At 36.8% G+C, this 25,168-nt stretch overlaps 1 protein-coding gene across 1 annotated transcript in view; it reads left to right on the forward strand.

Annotated features, from left to right (window-relative positions):
- The window catches only part of LOC124790116 (vigilin), an 83,275-nt gene extending 59,980 nt beyond the window's left edge, over positions 1-23,295 (forward strand). Inside the window, exons 18-21 of the mRNA XM_047257687.1 lie at positions 4,178-4,288; positions 4,402-4,599; positions 13,758-13,976; positions 21,327-23,295. Coding sequence (XP_047113643.1) covers positions 4,178-4,288; positions 4,402-4,599; positions 13,758-13,976; positions 21,327-21,557 — 759 coding nt within the window. The 3' untranslated portion in view covers positions 21,558-23,295. The remainder of the gene's footprint in view (positions 1-4,177; positions 4,289-4,401; positions 4,600-13,757; positions 13,977-21,326) is intronic.
- Positions 23,296-25,168: the final 1,873 nt, after the last annotated feature.

The raw sequence follows: 25,168 nt of genomic DNA on the forward strand, positions 1-25,168 counted from the left end.
ACAGGCAGACAGTGTTTGTTGGTAATGAGGATCACCCTGTGGCTAAACATGCCTTGGTGCATGCCCAGCACATCTTGCCACAGTGTTACACCGTCTGGGTTATCTGGATACTTCCCACTAACACCAACCTATCCAAACTCCGGAGATGGGAACTTGCTCTTCAATATATCCTCTCTTCCTGTTATCCACCAGGCCTCAATCTCCGCTAATTTCAAGTTGCCGCCACTCATATCTCACCTGTCATTCAACAACATCTTTGCCTCTGCACTTCCACCTCGACTGACATCTCTGCCCAAACTCTTTGCCTTTACAAATGTCTGCTTGTGTCTGTGTATGTGCGGATGGATATGAGTGTGTGTGCGAGTGTATACCTGTCCTTTTTTCCCCCTAAGGTAAGTCTTTCCGCTCCCGGGATTGGAATGACTCCTTACCCTCTCCCTTAAAACCCACATCCTTTCGTCTTTGTGTGTCTGTCGACCTGACAGCACTTTCATTTGGTAAGTCACATCATCTTTGTTTTTAGATATATTTTTCCTACATGGAATGTTTCCCTCTATTATAACCATATTTTATATATATATTTCAGCGAAAGAGGTTATGATAAAAAAGAAAAAAAAGCCAGTCATTTGATGCACTGAAACTTTTGACACTGAACTTCAGAGTAATTTCTGGGCCTTCTCACACAGTACGAGGGTGGTTTGAAAAGTTGTTGGAATCACCACGAGAGGTCAGCAGTAGCGCAAAGAGTTATTCATGTGATATTCATTAGACTGTTGCTTGTAAACGTGTGCCACGCCAGTGCTTTAGGAAGAGAATTGTGGTGGTGACATGGCTCTGTTGTTGTTCCTGTGCAGTGCTTTGTGAAGATCGGGGCATTCTATCCTTAAATCTGCATGTATTTTGAAAGCTTCTGCTGCACAAGACACAGGTTTCTCTATTCACATACAATATTCTGTGTACAATGGATTTATAACAGCAGTCTGCTAAATTTCATTAGAATGTTTATCATTATGCCATACTACAGAGTTTTAAGAAAGGTCTGAACCACCAGCCATTGTCTCCGATGTCGACCATCATCACATGGTTGCCTCATACGTGATAGTCACTCTGCATCCACTATTGTGAAGTGTGGCAGTCAGGAGGAGACAACATGGCTTAGCGACCCTGCACGGCAGCTGCATAGATGTATCCTAGCGCCACCTGTGACATGCCCTCTAAATATCCATCACCACCGAGCAACTGTGTTGCTGCTCTCACACACTGTGCTATTTATTATGGCAGTTAGAACTGTACTGTGCCGTTCTTGCCAGGTAGCTATGCCATACATTGTATCTGTTGTGAACTATTATCCTGTGAGTTTGTTAAATATACTTCTTCTGGAGGTGTCGTCTTGTGTGTTTGTATGTTATAAGTTACAACACTTGTACTGAACAAATGTTGATGAGAAACAACCGTCAGGTGACTGGAAAGGAATTTGGAATGATTTGGACAGAGTTCCTATTTTGGCATTTGGTAGCTTTTTTAAAATGTGGATAAGTATTATCAATGGGGTTGGGCTGGAGAACATTTCTACAGTGTTCAAATAAAGTTTGTAGTATGCTGATTGACTAATTCATGCTGATTAAGTATATAGGTATAACATAGGGAAATAACATGAAATGGCAAGCACTATGATTTCATTTATATGGGAGGTGACTCTCCAGTTTATCAGGAGAGTTCTGGCAAAGAACACCATACCGATAAAAGAAACTGCGAACAGAACAGCTTGCAACTGATCCTTGAGTACTTCTCAAGTGCTTGGAATGCTCACTTGATCAGACTGAAGGAAGACATCAAAGCAATTCAGAGGCATGTTGTTAGATTGGTTAAAAGTTGATTCAGCCAGTATGAGAATGTCAAGTAAATTTTCTGTGAGCTTAGATGGGAAATCTTGGGATGAGGAAGACTAATTTTTCAGGACACCCTGTTGTGAAAAGTCAGAGAACTAACATTTATGGCTGACTGCAGAATGATTCTGCTGCCACCAACATTCATCTTGTGAAATGACCACAAGTATAAAATAAGGAAAATTAAGGTTTATGCCAAGGCATACAAGCCAACATTTCCTCATGCTCTATTTGTGAGTTTTAAAAGAATGTCAATGACTGGCAATGGTGCAGTGTACCGTCTACCGTGAAAAATGACTGTAGGTGTAGGTATTTTCAGAGTGGCGAAAACATACAGTTTTCTTGGTGCACTGAACACAGATTAATGAATTTTCAGTGCTTGTCTGCCAAAATGATTTTGGGGCAGCACTGAAAAGATCCATTTATCTCTAGAGGATATTTAGGCACAGGGGGCAGTCTTTTTCTGTGGCAGGTGACACCACTGTCATTACTAGAGGGAAGACTTCAATGTCGTGTTTATTTTCTTGCACATCAGCTCCATCATTCATCTTTGTTGTGCCTCTTTTACCAAATGGATAATGTGGGACCTTTTTGCACACTAACAAGTCTTTGTCAAAAGATGGAATTGTTTTAATAAGTCAATGTTTGCAATTTGATATAAATCAAAAGTTCCATTGTTACCTTTTCTTAGTTTTTAATGCATTCTGTAAGTTGTGAAAGCCTGCCTGCAGCTCTCCATTCTTGCACAGGAAATAGTTCGTTACAGCTTACCCAGTACACTGCATCTAGGAAAGTAATGAATAAATGCTCCACAGTACCAGTCTGTTAAACGAAGAAAAGATTTTGCGCAACTGTCTGGAGGTAGTAATGACACATTGCTGTAGTGGGTGATTGAAGTATTAAAAGGGAACTATCAAATCGATGAGACACATAGCAAAATGTGGTGACACAATTTATCATGAAATATGTTTACCCATACTTTTGTACTTATACTTGCTATTTCTTGTTTACTTTGGAACATCTGGTAAAATACTGACTTTCTGAATGATCTTTGGTTGAAAGTTTTGTTACATTAATAAGCCTTTTGATTTTTTTGCAGTGATAAGCTTGCCAGTTTCTCTTTACCCTATTGCTGTGCCATAATAGTCAGTTTTTATTTAAATAGGTTTTCTTAAATTCTCTTAATTTTCTCACAGTAAACAAAATCAATAAAATTTAAAATTTTGTTTTGTTTTGATTAAATTGCTTCCCCTCCAATTCTTCCACAATTTTACTAATGGAGGTTGTTCACTATCACTGCATTTTACTGATAAAGTTGTGGTGATAAAAGCTAGCCTCTGAAAACTCTTTCATTCACTGAAACTGAATTCAGATTACTTGAATTTTAGGCTGAAGTTACCATCTGAATCTCTTCCACCACCTTTCTCATCTTGGCATGTGACATGACAACAGTTTTGTTATGTCAAACTATGAAACAACATAATGAAAAGGATAGTTGCTACTCACCATATAGGTGAGATACTGAGTTGCACCCTATACAGGAGATACCGAGTCACAGAAAGGCACAACAAAAAGACTGGAAATTCAGCTTTCAGCCAACACAGCCTTCCTCAAAAATGCACAGCTGGAGCCGGAGACTGTGTGTGTGTGTGTGTGTGTGTGTGTGTGTGTGTGTGTGTGTGTCCATTTTTGACAAAGACCTTGTTGGCAAAAAGCTAACTTTCTGACTTTATTTTTCTTGTGCCTTTCTATGACTCAGCATCTCCGCTACAGGGTGAGTAGCAACTATTAGTAACTATTATAGTGTTACATTCCACCATGGCTTTTTCATTCTTTAAACTATGAAGGAATTCACACATGTTGAGGCACTTCACTCAATGCGCACCGTATGTGCAAATTTACTTTCCAGGATGTTACCTTTAAAAGTAATAGGTCTAGATTGCAATTCAGTTCACCAAGATTAATTTAAAAATCATTTTTCAGAGGTACTGAAATTTGCTTTGTGCTTCCACATTAGACAGATCACTGGTATCTGACCTATTGAAAGTGATTCTTTCTGATGACTATTCTGCTATGTGCCGGATTTACTTTATAGTTTGTGTGTAATTGAATGTAACCAAATAGTGAAAAATATTTAATGAAATAAGCATAGCAAATTTATACTTGTTAAGTCTCCATTGTTTTTTCAACTCACTTTTGAGATGTTACAAATTGCAGATGATTTGGACATCTTTGTGTCACATTAGAATTAAAGCATAAACATTGAAATTATAATTAAATCTTGTTTTCAGATTACTGGAACACCAGCAAATGTTGAACAGGCAAAGATAGCACTTGAAGAACGCCGTGAGGAGCTAGAAAAAGAAAAACAAGATAAAATGCTGAAGTCATACGAATTGAAGGTAACCATTGCTTTCCAACAAATAGTGTAAAGACATGCAGATATCTTTAATTAAGAATTTTAGATGTCTTTCTGCGGCTCTAAATCACAATTGTTATAAAATTTCTCTTGCAGATAGAAGTTGATCCTGACTACCATCCAAAGATTATAGGCCGAAAAGGTGCTGTTATAAGTAAAATTCGATCTGATCATGATGTACAGATAAATTTTCCAAAGAAAGGTGATCCTGAGGAACATATAATAACTATCACTGGCTATGAAAAGAATGCCCAAGCAGCCAAAGATGATATAATGAAGATCGTTAATGAATTGGTAAGTTATATATTTTATTTTAATGATCATTGCTCAGAGGGATTACAAAGAATCAGGACAGTCTGGTAGTAAAGGAAGGCCAGGCCTAGAATGAGGAATGGACAGTTACCAGAGCAGAGTGTACAGAATTATTTTGGTGGCAATTGTTCATAGTTGCAGTGAAGCAGATGGGAATGATAGTTAATGTGAGAATATCTGTAATAAGTTATTGCAAAGTAATGCAGTCTAAGGGTGCCGTTAATAAGTAAATTGCACAAATACCATGGTCACATTCATAAACACAACAGTGCATCCAAAATTATTCATTTCCAAAGCACGAAGTGAGTGTGAGAATGTGATCCACATATACAACAGAAGTTAGGTATGTTTTGGATGAGCTATAGAACTTTGTTTGCGATAGCATTGATTTCTTTACTGCTGTACCTTTGTAAACACAAAGGAGAATCAGGAAAAAAGAACAAGTTGCTGTGGTTATGAGTGTTGAAATTCATCAAAGGTTTATACCACAAGGACAATCTTAGTGTAACAGAAATTTGAGTGAATGGATAAATTTCAAAAGTGGCTAACCAGTCATGTTGTATGAAGAACTACTCTCACCTACCAAAAAGAAGATAAAGCATGCTTGACAGAAGGTATTAACAAATGGTAAGCTACTTTAGTTATTGTTGGTTTTTCTTATCTATTAATCTGTCACATGTAAATATCATAAAGCCTGTAAGGCAAGTGTGCCAAAACGGCTTGCAGTGGTGCAGAAATGAAACCATGTTTGCATCTGTCTGTGATTCAATGTTCCAGAACAAGAACTTATCCACATAATAGTCACTGGAATTAATTGCTAGATTCTGAACACTGAAATTGACATGAAAGATAGTTGCCAGACTCAAGTCTCTTACAGGGAAAGGTGGTGGTGCTCTTGGACTTGTACTGAAATTTGCTCAAAAAAAGACGTGCTATATAGTCCACAGTACACAAAATGTAGGTCCAGTCTGAAACTAGTAAATAGCTTCTACCGTCACCTTATTTATCGGGATAGAAATTTGTGTAACATCATATACAATTAAAATGCATTTCACTATTTGTAAGCAATGATAGACTTTTTCATTTACCAGGTTGCACTCTGTATTTGATCCACTGAAGTGTTCAACTGATGGGTTGCTTAGGAATTGTGGACAGTTAATTGAAAGCTTTTTGAATTTGATGTTGCTCCAAAATGTGTAAATTACTTTCCACACAAGACTTGTGTGCTCACGTGAAATAGCAAAATAGACTGCCCATGCATACAGACTATAAAACAGTTTAGGGTGCAGAAAATGTAAAAGAGTTCTCATCAGGTTATGTGGTAGGCAAGTTTCTTATAATGGCAATATGAATATGTTAATAAAAATTATGTAATTCGAAATCTTGTTACTTCTATCTTTGGGGCCTTCCAAATTCTCAGTGTTTGTCAGTGAACACAATAAATTCCAGAACCTAAGTCCAGAATTTATTATTGTTCCTGAAACAGTTTTCTACTTGTGCATAAATCATGAATGGATTTTTGAAGTGAAAGAAAGTGTGCCAGTGGTTCTGGAGAACATGGGTTGTTGGGTTAGATGCCATAATTGAAGATCTTAACATTATGCATATAAATGAAAATGTAAATGTTCATTTGTACAAAATCTTAAATAAATCTCCTAAATTTCTCCACAGATTGCTTTGGAATTTTGACGCAACGTTGCATTCGAATATGCGCTTGTTTTTTATATACGTACCAGAGTGTCATAATGTATTTATACAGCATAGTCCCGATTATTCAGGGCAATGTGGGGATAAGGTGCACTAATAACCGAAAAGGTAGAGAAAGAAAGAGATATTTTCAAACATGTATGCTTTGTTTTTTAAGCTTATCCAAGTTCTCGTGTAGGTATGGTAGGCCTGTATATTTCTTAAATAGCCTGTGATTTTGGTCTGCTTCTGAAAGGAGTTAATACTTTCTTCGCACTGCCTTTGCAAGTTTTCTTGCAGCATTAATATTTTATTGAAACCCTCTCTGGCACATATAATCAAGAAAATTAACTACATTGCAATGCAGTACAGTGACTGATAAGAACACTGTCTCCATCCCCATGTTCACATTCAGTTTCCTCTTCGTTTTGTTGTGAAGTAGCAGTCACAATTTCTGTGTCACTCATGTACTGGAAGTGCGTTCACATGCGTCAATCTTCAGCCACTCATTCAAGTTTTCTTCATCAATTACTTCAAAATCATTTAAACATGTGCCAGATACATTTGTGCAGTTGTTTTTTTCGTCAACACTGAAACCTTGAAAATCACATTCTCCTGTATCTGGAAGAATTTTCCTGTGTGGTGAAACTATTGAGTCTGGCTTGACTTCACACCAGACATCCGAAATCTCATGTATGGCATCTGGAATTGTCAACTTCTTCCAGAATGCCACCAAATGGCCCTGAACTAGCAATCTCAGTACAGCAGCCCGATAGCACCATTTTACTGTGCAGTTGCACCTTGGTCCACTGGCTTTATAATGGCAGTCATGTTAGGAGATGAAAACTTTGTTACGATAAGATCATTATCAGATAAAAGGAATCCTCTCATTGGGGTGTAATGGGGTGTTATCAGGCAATAGAACAGAATTTTGTGGCAATCCTTTCTCTTAATGAAATTGTTGAACTTGTGGTACAAAATGTGTGTGGAACCAGTATTTGAAAATTTTGGTATCCATCTGTGCTATTTTTTGGTTGTAATAATGCCTAGGGAGAGCCTTAGCTGTGATATCCTTGAATGTTTGGGTTTTTTATTTTTCAGTTACTAATATTGTAGTTTCACATTGTGGTTCGCAGAAGAATTAGCTGTGCACAAAATTGCAATGCATCCTTAGATGACCTATATCCAGGCGCACAAACATTGCTCTTAAAAGCGATGGTTCTGGTTGTTATACATTTCCAATACTGGCCATGTTCATCTGAATTATAAATTTGCTCTGATGTGAAATTCTCCTGTTCCACAAATTTTTGGAACTCTTCCCAGAAGGAATTGGCTGGTAACATTTGAACTAAGCCACTCTCCTTGCGCAGTAAGTTCACAAATCCTGTGACATTGTTTGAATGTGGTTAACCATCCAGATAAGGCATTAAATTCTCGCCATTGATGCGATTGACATTCTGAAACCTACTATATAGTGGTGTAGGTTAGGATCCCAGGTATTGCATCTTAAAAATATTCTTTACAAAGAAATTTGGAATTTCATGTGATACTCTATAGTTCTAAAAAGTGATGATATATGGACTGGTTGCGTAGCATAACGGCTAGGGCACTGTCCTCATATGGTTTTAAACCTGTTCGGGTGCTTTAAATATCATATTTTTCAATTTTGGCAAAATGGCTTTGATCAATGTTTTGAATCAGTTAACTGGTATAAATCTAATTTTTGTTTGTTTGTATGCCATTATCACATGCCATTTTAATTATCAAATTAATTTTTCTGTTTGGTGTATAAAATCTTCTCAGTTTTCAAGCTGCATTAATTCCCATAAAATTCTTGAGCTTTTGATGGATAGCTCTGCCATGGTCGTCAGGAGTAAAACTATTGACTGCCAGGATTGGTACTATTTCCCACTTATATACCTACAATTATGGCCACTGGCTCCAATCAGAGATGTCAAAAGGCTGCAATGGCAGATGCTTAATGCTTGTAGGAAGGCGGGAGCTGCAGTTTCAAACATGGCGCTGGCCCCTCACACTCCCTGACATCGCTTCGTCCCGTGGCGGGCTGGAGCTGCTGTGAGCTGCCCAACTTGCCTTCTGCGCACTCGTCATTTTGGCCCTCTTTAATTGGTGCCAATGGCATTAATCGTAGGTATAAAAGTGGGAAATGGTGCTGGTCCTGGCAGTCAGTAGTTTTACTCCTGATGACAGTGGTGGAACTAGACATCAAAAGCTTGATAATTTTATTGGAATTGACACTGCTTGAATACCGTGAAGATTTTATCCAGTCGTGCCGCCATGAAAGACTCCGAGGATACTTTTCCATTTGCTCATATATTTGTTCCTATTCTCTTTCCACTTAGGATTTTTTTGTGATGTTAATTATTTCTACATAATAGCTTTGATATAATTTCTTTCCTATTAGCAGCCTTTATTTTCGTCAATGTTGTTGTTCATTATTTCTATTCCTCGTTTTGTTTGTATTTCACTTTACTTATAATCCCTTCTTCCACTTAAATCTTCATCTGCTTTGTTTTGTCCATAGTGAAATAGGTATTTATCTTTCAAATGTTTATATGATAATTACTACCCAGAGAAATGTATATCTTCTAATGAAAAATACTTCTTTGATACCATTGCACTGTCAGTATCAATAGATTATTTTGTCTTTTCATCCAATAGATCAGCATTTTCATATGTTCAAATATTATGATAGATGAATAAAAATAATTAAATTCACATGCACGAAAATTCCTAGTAGAAAAAGAATGATGGGGAAAAAAATGAGAGCAGATGAGTTCATATTGTTATTAAAATGTGGCAAAGAAATAAAAACAAAAAAAATACATTTAAATCAATTAATGGAAAAAATAAGGATGTTAGTGGTTTCAATAAAGATTTAAAAATAAAAAATTTGAAAGCACTTGATGAGATTCGGACCCACAACTCCTGGAACATGAAGACTGTTCCCTATCCATTACAATACACAACCAATCCATGTAACATTCCATTTTTAAAGCTGTAGAGCATGATGCAAAATTCCAAAAAATTATTCACAAAGGAGGGCCCCCCCAGTGTGAAAAGCTGCAGGGTGTGATACTTGGGATCTTAATGTACTACACCCTATAGATAGTTTTAAAAAGTCGATCCCACGTGTGGGGGACATCTTGTCAGTAAGATAATTGATGAAGTAATTTTCTTGTGATATGCACTTCTTTAAAGTACAGCCATTCTTACCTTACGTAATTGTGGAGGTTTTTGCAGCCAGTCAGTTAATGTGACAGTTTTCTGGGTATGGTGTTGTGTCATATTGTAAAAAACACTGTTACAGATGAAACCATTGTTTTGGCCACAGTTATGATCAGTATTCTTAACTTTGTTATGGAAATTGGTTTCACTTACTAGCACCTATATTTCATGTTATCCTTGTAGTTCGTAAACATTTTTTATCAACTTCAGGCAAATATAATAGAGTACTTTGCACTGCAAGATAATGATTCATTCAAATCACTGATATTGCACGATGAAGCAGATAATATTTACTTGAATTCTTAACATTTTATCCTAAAAATGAGTATGTGGAAGTGGTTATAATCTTTCAGCATAACTTATTGATATATTACTCTCTCTTTCCTGGCCAGCTGATCCAGCCTTCCCACATCAGCATCCCAGGTTTTGTTGAAATTCCAATGTAGATTCTAGTGTGTTTACAAGCCACGTAATACCCCCAGCCACATAACATGGTGGACGAACAATGGTCATAAAAAAATGCTAATTGGCACATCAGGAGCCAGAGACTAGTGTCATGCCCTGTCAATAGCAGTCAGTTTCAAACCAGACAGGAATTGCTTCCTTCAATGAATGCAGATCCATCTCAACCAGTTTCTGAGTGAATATTGTAAATGATATTGCATACAATGCACATTAGAGCCTAGTACCTATTGGAAGGCAAACTTGCTCCCAGTGACACACTAAGCTGGTCATCTTCAGTGGGTCAAAACACAAAAACTGGACAGTAATTGACAGAAGATGTGTAGTGTGGTCCAGTGAATCACTATTTTGAGTCTTTTCAAATGAATGCAAGGTGTAGATTGCCTCAATGATACAATGAGTTATTTTAACTGCTCTGTGTCCAGAGTGTAATTTAGGTGGGAGGAGGTTGTATAATGTTTTGGGAGTGCTTTCTATGCCATTATTTGGGCTCGCTCATTCATTTACTGTTTGTTCAACATTCTCGGCAACCAATCTTCATGGTGACTGTACTGTAGTCACTCCTGTCTTCTGAGATAGGATGATGCTCACTGGGATGCACACACATATTCCATGTGATGAAGACACGAGCCCCCATCGCACCTCGTCTAGTCTACTAAATTGCCTGACCTTGAGCCCAAAGAACATGTCTAGGACTAAATTTGGAATGATTGGTGAAACATAAAAGTCCATATTCCCACAATTTAGTAGGTTGATGGGATCTAATCAGTAGTGAATGGCTTCATCTAGATATTGGCATACCTGAAAAAACTTGTGGCCTCTTTTCCTTGCTAAGACTATTATTAAAGCTAGAGGCACTTATGCACAGTGTCAGTATTATATCTCCTGGGGGTGACAATCTTTTTGTCCATAGCGCTTACTATCAATTGTAGTGGTAGTAGTAGCAGTAGCACCTCATTTTGCATCAAATAACCTTATATCATTCCTAAAATTACAATATTTAGATATTGTTTCTTTAGTTGCAATGAAACTGAGTGAGAATGGCGAGTTCTAAGCTTCAGGAGGTGGAATTCGTCATTGCTGATGATGGAAAAACGTTTAAAAAAAAAAAAAAAAAAAAAAAGAACGTCTGCATATATATTTCTTCCACAGGGAATAAGTTGGGATTGAGAGAGAGAGAGAGAGAGAATGAAATGAATGTTAAAGGTAGATTGCAGACTGAAGTGAGAAATGAAAATTTGTACAAAGGCTGGCACAAAATTTCATTCGTCCCTTCAGTCTGCATATATAAATCACAGATGTGCGTGACTTGAAAAGCTCTCCTGAACCATATACTTACATTTGATTAAAGGTAGATTGAACTGCCAGAGATGATCAAAGAGACAGAGTGAGAAATAAAGATGAGTGAAAGGGTAGGAAAATGAAAAGTTGTATGAATAATTCCATTCAGAAACAGGTTGAACAATAGAAGAGGAAAACTTGAGTGAATAGAGGAGGAGATAAAAAAGTAATTTAGTAAATAATGAAATATTACCATTGAGAAAAAGAGAGGGAGGGTCTGTTAACAGGTTAATTCCAGCAGGATGACAGAGTGTGAGAACATGTTGGAGAGCAAATTCCCTTCTCTGAACTACAGGGAAAGTACTAGTCAGGGAGGTTGTCAAGTCTCTTTCAGCCACACTGTATAGTGTGTTCAATAATAGGGCGCTTGGTGTCTGCAAGGAGAACATTTCATCTGTGTCGTAGAATTTACCGGTGGTGGGACTGAGGAAAGTGGTGGTATGTAGATGCAAGGGGGCAGGTTTTGCAGCGGGTAGGAATCTTGAGATAGGAGTAGGTCTCTAATGGTCTGACAAGGATTTTATGAAGGTTAGGAGGCTGACAAGTGACAGTGGATGGTGTGGGTGGATATCGGGGAGACATTGTCATTTCAGGGCTAGACTTGAGATAGTCCTGTTGAAACAATTTAATGAGGCATTTAGGGTGACGAGCAAGATTTTTCTCTTTCCTGGGAGTTGTGTTTGAAGGAAAGGACAAGATTGTCCAGGAAATTTTGTTAAGGGACAAGATTTATGGGGTTGTTGCAGAATAGGTGGGAAAAATTGTTAATGTCTCCGGAGGAATAGGCAGTATTCAGGGATATGACTCGAATAATAATTCGAAGCAAAAAAAGTCCAGTGAACATGGGCTCTAAAGTGCACACCTTAAGAGCTATGTTCATATTAGTTACTGTGAAACACGTCTTTTCTGCTGAACCAGGCTCATAGCTTTTAACATATGCATTTTAGAGCTCATGTTTCTAGAAAATTTTGCTTTGAATGATTTTTCCTGTCATATGCCTGAATATTGACCATTCCTCCTAGGACAGCCTGTAGGTGTTAATGGATATGAAGTTGGAACAGATAAATTTGCCACAGATGCCTGGGCTGTAGTGAAAGAAATAGTTGATGTATTATAGGGTTCGAGGTTTGGACCAGTGCTTAATTTTACATGCTGGAATGCATCTCTTCAACCGTACAATATCCCCCACCCCACCTCTCCCCCAAAACATAAAAATCACAAGTTTCAATTTTTGAAGACTTTAATTAAAACTTTTACGGAATGCTGTTCCACCAAGTGAGGGGTGCAGTGATTAGTGCACTGTACTCAATTTTGGGGGGACGGTTGAAACCTGTGTTTGGCCATCCTGATTTAGATTTTCTGTGATTTGCTAAATCACTTCAGGCAAATGCAGGGATGGTTTGTTTGAAAGGGCACAGCCGACATTCTTCCCCATCCTTCCCTAATCCAATGGGACTGATGAACTCACTGTTTGGTCCCCTTCCCCAAACAAACCAACCAAAATACTGTTCCGAAATTCAGACATCTTAAGATAGTGTCTTATAATACAAACAATAGACGCACACGCACACGCACACGCACACGCACACGCACACGCACACGCACACACAAATTATATTACCCCTTCCCCCGTCCCTCTCTATCACGTCACATTGGTCACCAATTGTCATGGCGCAGTGGTATATTATAGTTGTTTTCATTTAATACACATGTGCTATTTTAAAATTTTTAACGCTTCAGTATTTCACTGTGCTTCTATAGTACTTCTGTAAGGTTAAGTGCAGTGAAGGAGGAGGCTGTGATGTGCGGATGATTCAGAGCTTATGAAAGTAGTTTGTTTCTAGGTATTCTTGCTGAAGCTAACTAATAAAATTTGTTGAAATAAATTTTGTTAAAAACAATAAAAATTGTAATATGAGAATAATAATTATTTATATGTAGAACATGAACATCACTTAAATTTATGTTAGGTGTTGACATATTTCTCCCTCCCATGAAAATTTTTCTTTCTATTGTCAATCTGCATCTTATATGTTCTCTACTACTTTTTATTTTGCTGTCCAAACAGAAAAACCTTTCATTATTGTTAGTATCTCATTTCCTACCGTATTTCTGTTTGCATCACTTTATTTGACTACAATTCATTACTGTTCTTTCACTTTGGTTGCTATTAGTCTTTTAACCTCTTTTCAAGAGGCTCTCCATTCCATTCAGTTGATATTACAAGTCCTTTGCTGGTTCTGATAGAATGTCATCAGCAAAAACATAACTTAGGTTCTATTGCTTCTGCATGGATTTGAATTCCCAAGACCTCCCTATCATGCTTTGACTCTGGTTGAGTCTGCTTGAGTACAGTTGTCTGTTACAATTATATTACAAAAAATTACTCCTTTCTTTTTCAGAATGATTTGGTGAAGGAAGAAGTGTGTATAGACTCTAGGGTACATTCAAGACTTATTGGTGCACGTGGACGCAACATTCGTAAAATAATGGAGCAGTTCAAGGTTGACATAAAGTTTCCTCGAAGTACGGATGCTGAACCAAATATTGTCACTGTTATTGGCCAGGAAGACAATGTTATCGATGCTCGGGACCACCTGTTGAACCTTGAAGAAGAATATGTAAGTGAAATACATGTTGTCGAGCATGTCCCATAAAATTACCTGAATGTTAATTTGTGTTTTCAATGGTGTAGAAACTATCCAGTCTGTGGAGTAAAAGGAAAGATATTTGTTTGCAGTTGGCACAAGTATATTGTGACCATGACTGTGAAAGGAATACATTTTTCTCACTTACATACTTAACAGTTTGGATTACTGGTCTCTTTGTGTGATAAACCAATTTAAATTTCTATGTTTTATTGTGTCTTTGTGTCATACTTAACTTTCTGATGATTCACATTTCCGGAAACAGTCACGAGTTGTAGCAAAAGTGTACAATCTCAGAACGAAGGAGTTGCAGTTAAATCTGAATGAAATAATTTATTTAGCTAGGGACTGGAAATAATGGTTTTTATATCTTTTTTTTTTGCCGATTCTGGTGTTAATTTTTTGTCAGTTTTATAGTTACCCTCTCCCAGTTTTCATATTAGTTTCTTATGCCTAATTTTTGAAGTATTGTATGTCCTTTATTTTTGGTTTATTCCAGCTTCTCAATGTGTTACATTGAAAATGAAGATATACCTATCAGTTCCATTCTATTTATCAACGTCAATATCCTATGTATTACATTATTTAAGGAAAAAAAGTTTGTGTTATACTTATTTAATCTAGTCAGTTGCTGAAAAAATAACTTGTAACCAAGGACTTTAAAGATTTCCATAAAATAGAATTGTTATAACTTCAAAGTTGCCTTCTAAGACATTACAGTGCTTATCTGTCAGCAATTCACTGTAGTGTGAAAAAAGCCACCTGGAGTCTACAGGATGTCTCATCTATCTTAATGACCCCTATAACTTTGTTACAAAGCAAATAATTTTTTCATACCAGGGGTTCATAAACCAGCACAATTGCCTTTCTTATGACTTCGTTTGTTCTGAAGCTGTGAATTGCAGTAAGTTTTCTTTTGTTCAGTAATACACTCCTGTCCTCAAGACCTATTCAAAATCATAGCACAGCATACCATTCACACAAACATGATGTTAAAAAATCTTCATGTGAAGGTTTGTGTGAAGAGAAAGTAAATTTGCTGCTCACTTGGACTGGTAAAGATAAACAGGACTGAATGTCCAATGTACGTTTACCTTGTTTTTCCATGTGTGTACTGTCATCTCCAGCAAGTGGAAGAGTTACATTACTCAAAGTACCTGCATTGTGTGTAAGAGAGTCAAAGTCAGTTTTATTTTAAATTTTTAATGATGTCATGTTTATGTGAATGACACTCTGTGATAAGTTTTTCAACAGACCCTGAGGGGAGGAAGTGAATTCAAAATAAAAAAAAGGTGCTGTTTAAAGAAATAACAAAGAAAATGAGGAGATAATGATTCAGGCTGGTTAATGTCCTCCTGAAACACAAGAAACATTTGTATGATTTTGCTTCTGGACAAAGTTATTTGGGATGATTAAGATAAATGGGACAACCTATATATTTGAACACAGGAAACAAATTGCCTTTAGTGCAACATCAAACATTTTACAATGTCCACATTTCCTGCTGGCATGGACAGTTGCTCTTACACTAAGTTATCAAGGAATTTGGATTACTTCAGAATCCCTATTGGCTGTAGCCAGACATTCCCATTATATAGGATGATCCATCTGTAGTTTCGGATGAGAATGTCTCAAACTTTACATCGGGTAAAAATAGTGGGTAAAACAAGTTCGTAAGCTCAAATGGGGACATCAAATGATATTACACGTGACCTCCAGCCCCCCGCCCCCTTGGGTGGGTATTTTGACATTGGCCTCTCAAAATGTATATTCCTTACTGTTGTTTCTTGTTATCAATATTGGTTTATTTCCAACAATAAGCAGCTTTCACTCGGTTAATACTCGGCAGAAATCAAACCTCCGTTTGGTTCGGACTTTCTTAACTCTTGTGCAAAAAGGTGTGCAGTATACTGCTGCATCCATTTTCAATAAGCTGCCACTCGAATTCAAAAATCTTAGCAGTAATCCACGCGCTTTCAAATTGAAACTGAAGAGTTTCCTCATGGGTCACTCCTTCTATTCTGTCGAGGAGTTCCTTGAAAAATTAAGCTGATTCTCATTGTATTGCTGATAGCGTTTGCTTAAACTTATGGACTGATTTTCTTTCAGGTTCATGAACATTTATTTTCATCTGTTATTACTTTTATGTTGTAAGTGCATGTACTGACACGTTCCATGACCTTGGAGATTTGCTACTCAATTTGGTCCTACGGAACTTGACATGTAAATAAATAAATTGATTCTGTATTTCTGGATTTCCGGAAGGTTTTTGACACTGTACCACGCAAGTGGCTCGTAGTGAAATTGCGTGTTAATGAATATCGTCTCAGTTACGTGACTGGATCTGTGACAGAAAGTTATTGAATAAAACAGAAGCGATTTCTGGCATTCCAAAAGGTAGTTTTATAGGCCCTTTGCTGTTCCTTATCTATATAAACGATTTTGGAGACAATCTGAGTAGCCGTCTTCGGTTGTTTGCAGATGACGCTGTCGTTTGTCGACTAATGAAGTCATCAGAAGATCAAAACAAACTGCAAAACGTTTTAGAAGAAATGTTGGAATGGCGCGAAAAGTGGCAGTTAACTTTAAATAACGAAAAGTGTGAGGTCATCCACATGAGTGCTAAAAGGAACTCATTAAACTTCGGTTACACGATAAATCAATCTAATCTAAAAGCCGTAAATTCAGCTAAATACCTAGGTATTAACTATTACGAACAACTTAAATTGGAAGGAACACACAGAAAATGTTGTGGGGAAGGCTAACCAAAGACTGTGTTTTATTGGCAGGATACTTGGAAAATGCAACAGACCTACTAAGGAGACTGACTACACTATGCTTGTCCGTCCTCTTTTAGAATACTGTTGTGCGGTGTGGGATCCTTAAGAGCTAGGACTGGCGGAGTACATCGAAAAAGTTCAAAGAAATGCAGCACATTTTGTATTATCGCGAAATATGGGAGAAAGTGTCAAAGAAATGATACAGGATTTGGGCTGGACATCATTAAAAGAAAGGCGTTTTTCATTGCAGCGGAATCTTCTCATGAAATTCCAATTAGGAACTTTCTCCTCCGAATGCAAAAATATTTTGTTGACACTAGCTTACATAGTGAGGAATGATCACCAAGATAAAGTAAGGGAAATCAGAGCTCGTACGGAAAGATACAGGTGTTCATTCTTTCCGTGCACTATACGAGATTGGAATAATAGAGAATTGTGAAGGTGGTTCGATGAACTCTTGCCATGTACTTAAATGTGATTTGCAGAGTATTGATGTAGATGTAGATGCTCAGTTTGTTTCTATCAGCCAGTCACAGCACACAACATGTGACTACACACAATTTTTTTTTCTGGTGGTAAAACAGAACTTTGTGTATGAAGTGTGTCTACAGCCTGATCCGTGTGCAGCCTGAGGTCCACTTTAGGTTGCGAGTTGGTCATAATCCATTGAGTACGATTCTGTAAGACACTATCATACTATTTGTGCAGCATGATTTAAATTCTGCAGCGTATCATTATGTGAAGACAGTGATGTTAGCATACTGTAGTATATTCTGTGCTATGTTTGGCTGCTAGAAGCAAATGAAGCCGATGTGTTGATTTACATGTTTACAAAACCAATGTGTTACAGCTGATGGTTTTCATATTTATACTGGTGTACTTTGAAAATATGTAATTTAATTGATGCACCACATTGAATATATTAAAAATGCTGCATTTGTGGTACTTCTGGTTGTGTAACATTGGTAACTAAAACTGCTACTTGACCGGAGTTCATTGGAAGCGGAATATTTTTGTTTGACATTACATCTAGAGCCATAGTTCTTTGCATGGAAGATGATCCCTCATTTTGATTATATGTGAGCCACAACCTTCAGAAAAATTCAGAATCTGAATTTCAGCTTTCAGTAATTATCTATTACCAGTACTAGTAAACCACTGCCCTTATAGTTATGACATTTTTATGTAGGAGCAAAGAAAATGACAAATTTATTACATTTAATAAAAGACTCCTGTTTTGTATTAATGACAAAAATCTCCATTTATCACTTTATTATTTGCAACACACACTTTTCATGTCCCTCCTCTTAGCATATTGGAATAGGATTAATGTTACATGAGAAATAACTAAGAGAAAGCTCTGTCAGAGATGTGAGGCACTTATTGGGCTTTAATGAAAAGTAAATGTCAAATTCAATCAGTTTCTCGGCAGGGTTACTAATTTTAAAAAGGATTGCATTTTTTGTGTGCTGAGTTGTTACTGTGAATGAAATTAGGGTACACCAAATACCAACAGAAATTAAAATGGCATTCAAGGAGTTGAGTGGAAGTTGGAGGTCCTGCAACAGAATAAATGAAATTGATTTGTTACACTCTTCAGGATTATTGAGAGTTTTCTGGAATGGAAAAGAAATTCTTCATATTGCTTATCTAGCTATATGTGAACTTCTGCATGAACTAGATTTTAAAAAAAAAGAGAGAATGTTTGAATTGTTAGAGAATGGAATCCTCCTACCAGGAAAAGGCAACTGCCTGCAGATGTACTAGACTGTAGGTACATGGAAGGATTTTTCATAGAAATTTTTGGAAGGTGCACAATATTCACTAGATTTGGCTCACTGAGTTTAAACTGTTTCCACATTTAAAGAAATGTGTAACCAGAAAAAGATTTAGCATACGATGTTAAGAATGTGGCAGCCACAGACCTTTGGAGATCTCAGTTAGTGCCTCAGGAATGGAATTTACTCACTTGCAAAATATTGGACTAACAAGGGGTCTGCATGTGGTTCACCAATTTTGTTCAAGTTTTGCAAGGACCTTCTATACTGAAAATACACACACATGTGCTTTAGCTTTTTCCTAGACACTCTCTATTTTTTGAAAAAAGTTAGGTTAAAGTTGACTGAAAATCAAATTTTCACTGTTACACAGCCAAAGACAATCTAAAAACAAACATTTTTTTTATTATAATATGGGGTCCAAAGTTAATTATTAGTTATTAGCATTTTTGTGTTTCCATGCTGTATCTCGGGTACCCATCATTCAGTGTGTTCAGCAGAGTGAAGTCAGCAGCTGAGCGATCAAGGCAATAGAACACCAAACTTTGGTTTGTGTTCCTTTCTTGGTCATGGCCTTTGCTTTCATTCTATATTTTTTGGTTTATCTGATGATATACTGGTAATTGGAATACTTTCTTTGCCTTTTTGGAAGTAAAAAATTGGAATGTGAGATTATCAAATAAATATATATTTTAATGTATTGACAGTTATTTTCTTAGAGATACATGATGTAGTGGATAGGTCTTTTGTAGATGATGATGATGATGATGATGATGATGATGATGATGATCCGACCTGCATGGTGCAAGTGATACCACCGAAATGTTACCTCTCTTTGTCAGTCATGTGACATTTACTTTTTCCGACTGGTAAAGAACGTCATTGCACGACTTCAGAATCCTGCGACATCTTAGCAGAGCAGAGAATTAAGAGATAGTGTGAATGCTATCAAAATTTATGCATTGATACATATCCAGTTGTCCTCACTTGTCTTTTAAGAAATGCTTTTATGCACTGAGATGTGTTTACCATGAACAGTGTTCCGGAAAACATGCCTTTGCATGTGTGTTGTGTGTGCCGCAGGAAATATTTTTCTGTTTCCCTCCACTAACTGCAAGAATGCTCATGAATAGATAGGTAAAAACACACAATAATACACTTTAGTTATAATTTTGTGCTGTGTATCATGATGAAAATGATTGTCGGGCCATCATGATAATATCATGAAAATAATATATATTGTCATAATATTGTTATTCTGTCTTGGATTTTCTATTGTTTGATTTTGTCAATACATTATAATATAGACTTATTTCATTATTAATCACACTTCCCGATATTTTACTTCAAAAAAATACAAATAAAAGTATTCTGATTATCAAAATATTATAAGATACACCAAAAAACAGAATTAAAATAATGCCTTGACCACTCGCCCACCAACATCATTCTACTGGACACACAGAATGACAGGTACCCAAGATCCAGAATGGAAACACACAAAAATATTTGTTTTTAGATGATCTTTTGATGCATATCATTGAAAATGATTTCCGTCTTTAACTTTGACCTCGACTTTTGAGAAACTAGGGAGTGTCTAGCAGAAATTCAAAACAAGCACGTCTCCATTTTCATTATAGAGCATTCTTATAAAACTTGATCAGAATTGGTGGCCCACATATATACCCTCCCTTTGTAAGTGGATGGATCAAAAACAGATAATTTTGACTGATAAATGAGTTTTTAATCTTCACCGTTCTGTTGAAAACTTATCACCCTGATCTTGGACGGTGTAATACTCCAGTGATGACTAGAGTTTCTTTCAACAGAACACTCAACAGACAACTCTGATCAACTGAGATGTCTTCCTCATGCACTGTGGTGGAGTAAGCACTGTGATGAATATTTGTGATGAGAGCTTTGCATGTCAGATTGGTATGGTATGCTGTAAAATGTATGATGACCTGGTGTTTTGAGTTAGTCAGTGAAGGATGTGTGGGGTGTGCAGTTGACAGTGAAATTACCTTGAAACATATGGAGCTGTCACACAATTTTAACTTGCCAAATTGATTCTGATGAACATAAGAAAATTTGTCTGCAGATTTTCTTCACACTGGCACTTAATAACAAATGCCATTGAGAGTATCAGAGGTCTAGCACAAATATATATTAGTGGTAATGGGAGGACATGAAGCTGCGCTCTTAGTGTACATTTTATTGCTATAGTATCAGGACCAGATCAGCTATTAAACAAAGTATCACTAAACCATTGCGGTAAATAGAGGAGTCTTGTAGCTCCACTCCTGCAGCAGGAAATGGTCTATCTCGTATGGTTTGTTCTCAAGGATATATTTAAGAGAAAGGTCAGTGAGATGTTGTAGTTGATCAGAACATGATACACAGCAGGTAGAATTGAGACTGTAGTTCATTCTAAACGAAGATACAGTATAAAAAAATGGCAGTCAGAGAGAACTAGTTATGATTGCTTTTCCTTTGGAAGTCTGCAGTCTGACATAAGATTGTTAACAATTTTTCTTAAAGGTTGGCACTGAAATGTATCTACTGAGAAAAACTGTTGCATAGTTTTTCTGAACACAATTGCCAACATATTCCTTTTCAGTTAATAACTTCTATGTCATAAGTTTAATTATATGAGAAAGAGTATATATTGTATTTTGTGAAAAGAGGAGTTACTACATTTCCTGTTTATATTAGGGCCATGGCGTTTCTTCTTCTTGTTTTAATGTTGACTTGTTTGTGATCAGTTGCAGGATGTAGCTGAAAATGAGCGTCCTGACAACCGTTCAATTTTTGGACACGATGCTGAAGGGAGCTCATCTCAGGGAGGTAGCAATCCGGGTTTTGTGGTCAAAGGAGCACCGTGGGAACAGAGAGCCCCAGATACTGCTAGTACTTCAGAGTTCCCATCTTTCGGTGGAGGTGGTGACATCCCGCAAAGTGTAGCTCCTGCAGGAGCGTGGGGAGCGAGACGCTAGTACCCACTGCTTTCGTGGTACCTCCAAATATACTCACATATATATTCCTTTTTGGGGTGACTATGAGGGTTGTTTAATTATTTACACATTAACCTAAAAGAATCAAGTAATTGTGATAAAAGCACTTGAAAACCACCACTTCCAAGTTAAATTAAAATTTTAATACATATTGCTGGTAAGTATACTGCATTTTAATATAACACACATAGACAGCTGTATTATGAAAATGATCAATTTATATATTCATCGACTTGGAAGATGGCACAGTTTTAAAACTAATTGGGAGATGTCCCTTGTGATTTTGTGTAACCAAGTGTGGGAAATGTCGGTTCTGTATGTTGGCTCCCTTGTCCTTCACTGACTGCTGCATTAACGACCTAGGCCTGCGTCTCTGGACTCCGACAATTGGTATTGCAGATTGGATGTTGTTTCAAAGGTCTTCCCCCATCCTCCCTATTAAATAACACCAATAAAAGTTGATACGAAAGTTCAGATATATTGCTCTGCAGAGGCATGCTTGGCGTACTTTGGCCACAGGACTCTTATTGGGGTCCCTGTTGGTTTGGATTTCGGTTTTAGTGTTTGAAATAAAAGGATCGGTTTTAGTGGGAGATGGGACAGGAAAGCTGGATTTTTATTACACAACTGTGATTATTAGTGCTGATTATATCACTTTTGGATACCTCAGCATGCCCAGGGCAGACCTCAGACTGCCAAAGCATTTTTTTTAAATGATAGAAATATATATTTTCTTGTGGAAGCAGGCATGAAACATACAACAAGGTGCCTTGATTGCAGCCTCTTCTCAACTTTGTGTGAGTGCTTTTCTTAATAGACATTTTGTTTGAAATGTGGGAATTTATATACTTTTATTTTATGTCCCTCCTCATTCTTTTTGCTGTTTACAAACGAAACTGCCTTAGCATTGTAATATGGGTGAAGGAGGTTTATATATATATACAATATACATATGTATATACACATGTATATATTGTGGAAAAGTGGAACATGGTTTGTCATACATCTCACGTGTCTTCATATACAGAGATATCATGTATCAGATGAATAAGTGAAATAAGAATGTATGACATCTGTTACAGTCTAAACTCAATTCTTATTTACCATCCTTGACCTACTTTTCTTTATTGCAAATGTACGTATGTTTGTTTGATTGTGTGTGTGTGTGTGTGTGTGTGTGTGTGTGTGTGTGTGTGTGTGTATTCCAAACTATCTGGTATGCAAGGAATGAGGTTTGAGCACCTCTGTCATGTTCCTTTGGCATGTAAGTCTGTTGCATAGTTATTGTTGTTGTTCTTTTTATTATTGTTATTATTAGTAGTAATACAATAGTTATTTACACTTGTGGAATGAATTCTTAAGTGTGACTGGGAACCATACCATCCACAATACTGATGTGTTAAATTGTGGTGCAAAACGGTACCACTAAACGGAGTGTAGTCATTTTTCCACAAACCACTTCCTTTTTCCACACTATATGTTATGAAAGAGATTTAGACATTTATAAATGTTGAGTTTATATTTACAAAGACAGTCTCTTGAACACCATTAAGTGATATGAATCGTGAGATACATTTGTACAAACAAAAAAAAATTTGTATTGCATAGAAGTATTGTACAACACAGTTCAAACCATTATTATAGACTCCAACTCTGGTGCTATGAACACAGCTGAACATAAATGACAAAATTTGAAATAAAATTCTTATGTTAAACTGAACATTTTATTTTGAGGTATTTTTTCCCCCCCATCCTTTCTTCTTTCAGCAGTTCAGAAAAATGTGTGCAGATTTACAGCTATAAGTTTTTAGTACTATCAAGAGAATGAGGAAAGGCAGTTGTAAAACTGACTTTAGGTTAGCAAATTGAAATTGTCAGTTTCACATATCTGAACATAAAATGGGGTTTCTTTGAAGTTTGACGAAAATCACTGACTTCTGTTTAGCAAGCAAGATACCCATATTATACACACAGTGAAACCCCATTTTATGTTTTCATGTGGTCCAGATTTAAAAAAAGAAAATTGAGGAAAATGTGAAAATCCCATAAAATATGAGCAAAACACATGTAATTGCCATATATGATTTATAATTGCAATCCTCTCCAATACTTTGTATAAAATCCAAGTGAAGGAAACTAAATGTACAATACAATGTTATACACTAATCTGTGGCAATGCATTTCATCAGTTCTTAAAAATTCCAGATGTGTAACAGCAAATAAAAACTCATTAAAATTGAAATTGGTATTTGGGTACAAGGTAATTGAGCTGTTTCCCAAATTGCTCCAACTACAAATTATACGTTCAAAACATGCATTTTTGAGAGATTATTCTTTGTGCTCACCTAGAAAAAGCAAAAATTGATGAACTTGTTGAACTAAACCAAAAACATCACAGCAGCTAAATGGTTAAACCATAAGCATAAATGCTGACATCTGCTTAATTACATACTTTATCACCATTGCTGTTATTTGTTTAATGCTTTTCTTATGAGGTGCACTTCATATGCTCACCACAGTTGAAGTGTTATTTTAGGCTAGATGAGAGAGTTTTTCACCAATTGACGTTATGTGTGTACTGGAAGTCGGCTCTGTGAATTTCTATACACTGTGTAAAATGTTAATTTGAAAGAAAGCTCAGGTGCTACAGTGTTGCTCCATGCTGTCTATCACTGCTGCCAATCTTTATGATCTAGTGTGTGATGCAAAGTATATACATAGTAGTGTATGTAGTTGTTGCAACTGTATCATGTCAGACTTGATCACAAAAGTCTTTAAAATGTGCTATCTATTTCTGTGTGACATCTGTTGTAATATATCATCTGCATGAAAAGTATATTTTCAGCACTTCAAAAAATGCTTTCACCCTTGTATGTGCGTTAGTGTGGTGTGATGGCTGCGCTGGTTATTGGGTGACATAACAAGTTGCCAGCCAATAAGAGTTCACTAGCCGGAAATGGACGATGTTTCCTCAATTATGACTGAGTGTGTTCTTAGAGACTCAGTGTTTGAAATTAAAAGGTTGGGGATTGATATTGTTGCTGAATACAGTACATTGAAAATACATGCAAAAAATGAGACTTGAGTTACAAGTGGAGCAAAAAAGATGGTGGCTGGGCCCCTTAGTCATGTATCGGCTCGGTCCAGAACACTGTGCCAACTGTCTTATTTTTCCATTACCTCTGCAATCCAGCAGTAGTGGTATCACAACTGCACGGTGAAGCTAAATGTTGCGAGTTGTGCTGGCAACACCGATTGTGGATTAAGTCGGCGTTTCCTCCCTCACATATCCTCTCTTCACAATGGTTCAAAATATTCCCTTAATTCCGCCACCACCGATGGTGTGAACCATCCGTGTTTTGAGCCACTTAAAACTTTTTCAGTCACATCACATGTCAATAGGAAGAAAACAGGATGAAGTTGAGCAAGACACTGGGTAAGAACTTAGAATTGAGGTAAACCTTACTAGGAAGAAATCTAAAATTGGGGAATTTTTACTATTGACCTTATGGCTTTTTCACAGGGGCTACAAAATTAACTTGCAGAATCGCAATAAACCTAAAATCAGAGAACATAAAATTGGTGTTCCACTG

Source organism: Schistocerca piceifrons, chromosome 3 (genome assembly GCF_021461385.2).
Source record: "Schistocerca piceifrons isolate TAMUIC-IGC-003096 chromosome 3, iqSchPice1.1, whole genome shotgun sequence".
Lineage (NCBI taxonomy): Eukaryota > Metazoa > Arthropoda > Insecta > Orthoptera > Acrididae > Schistocerca > Schistocerca piceifrons.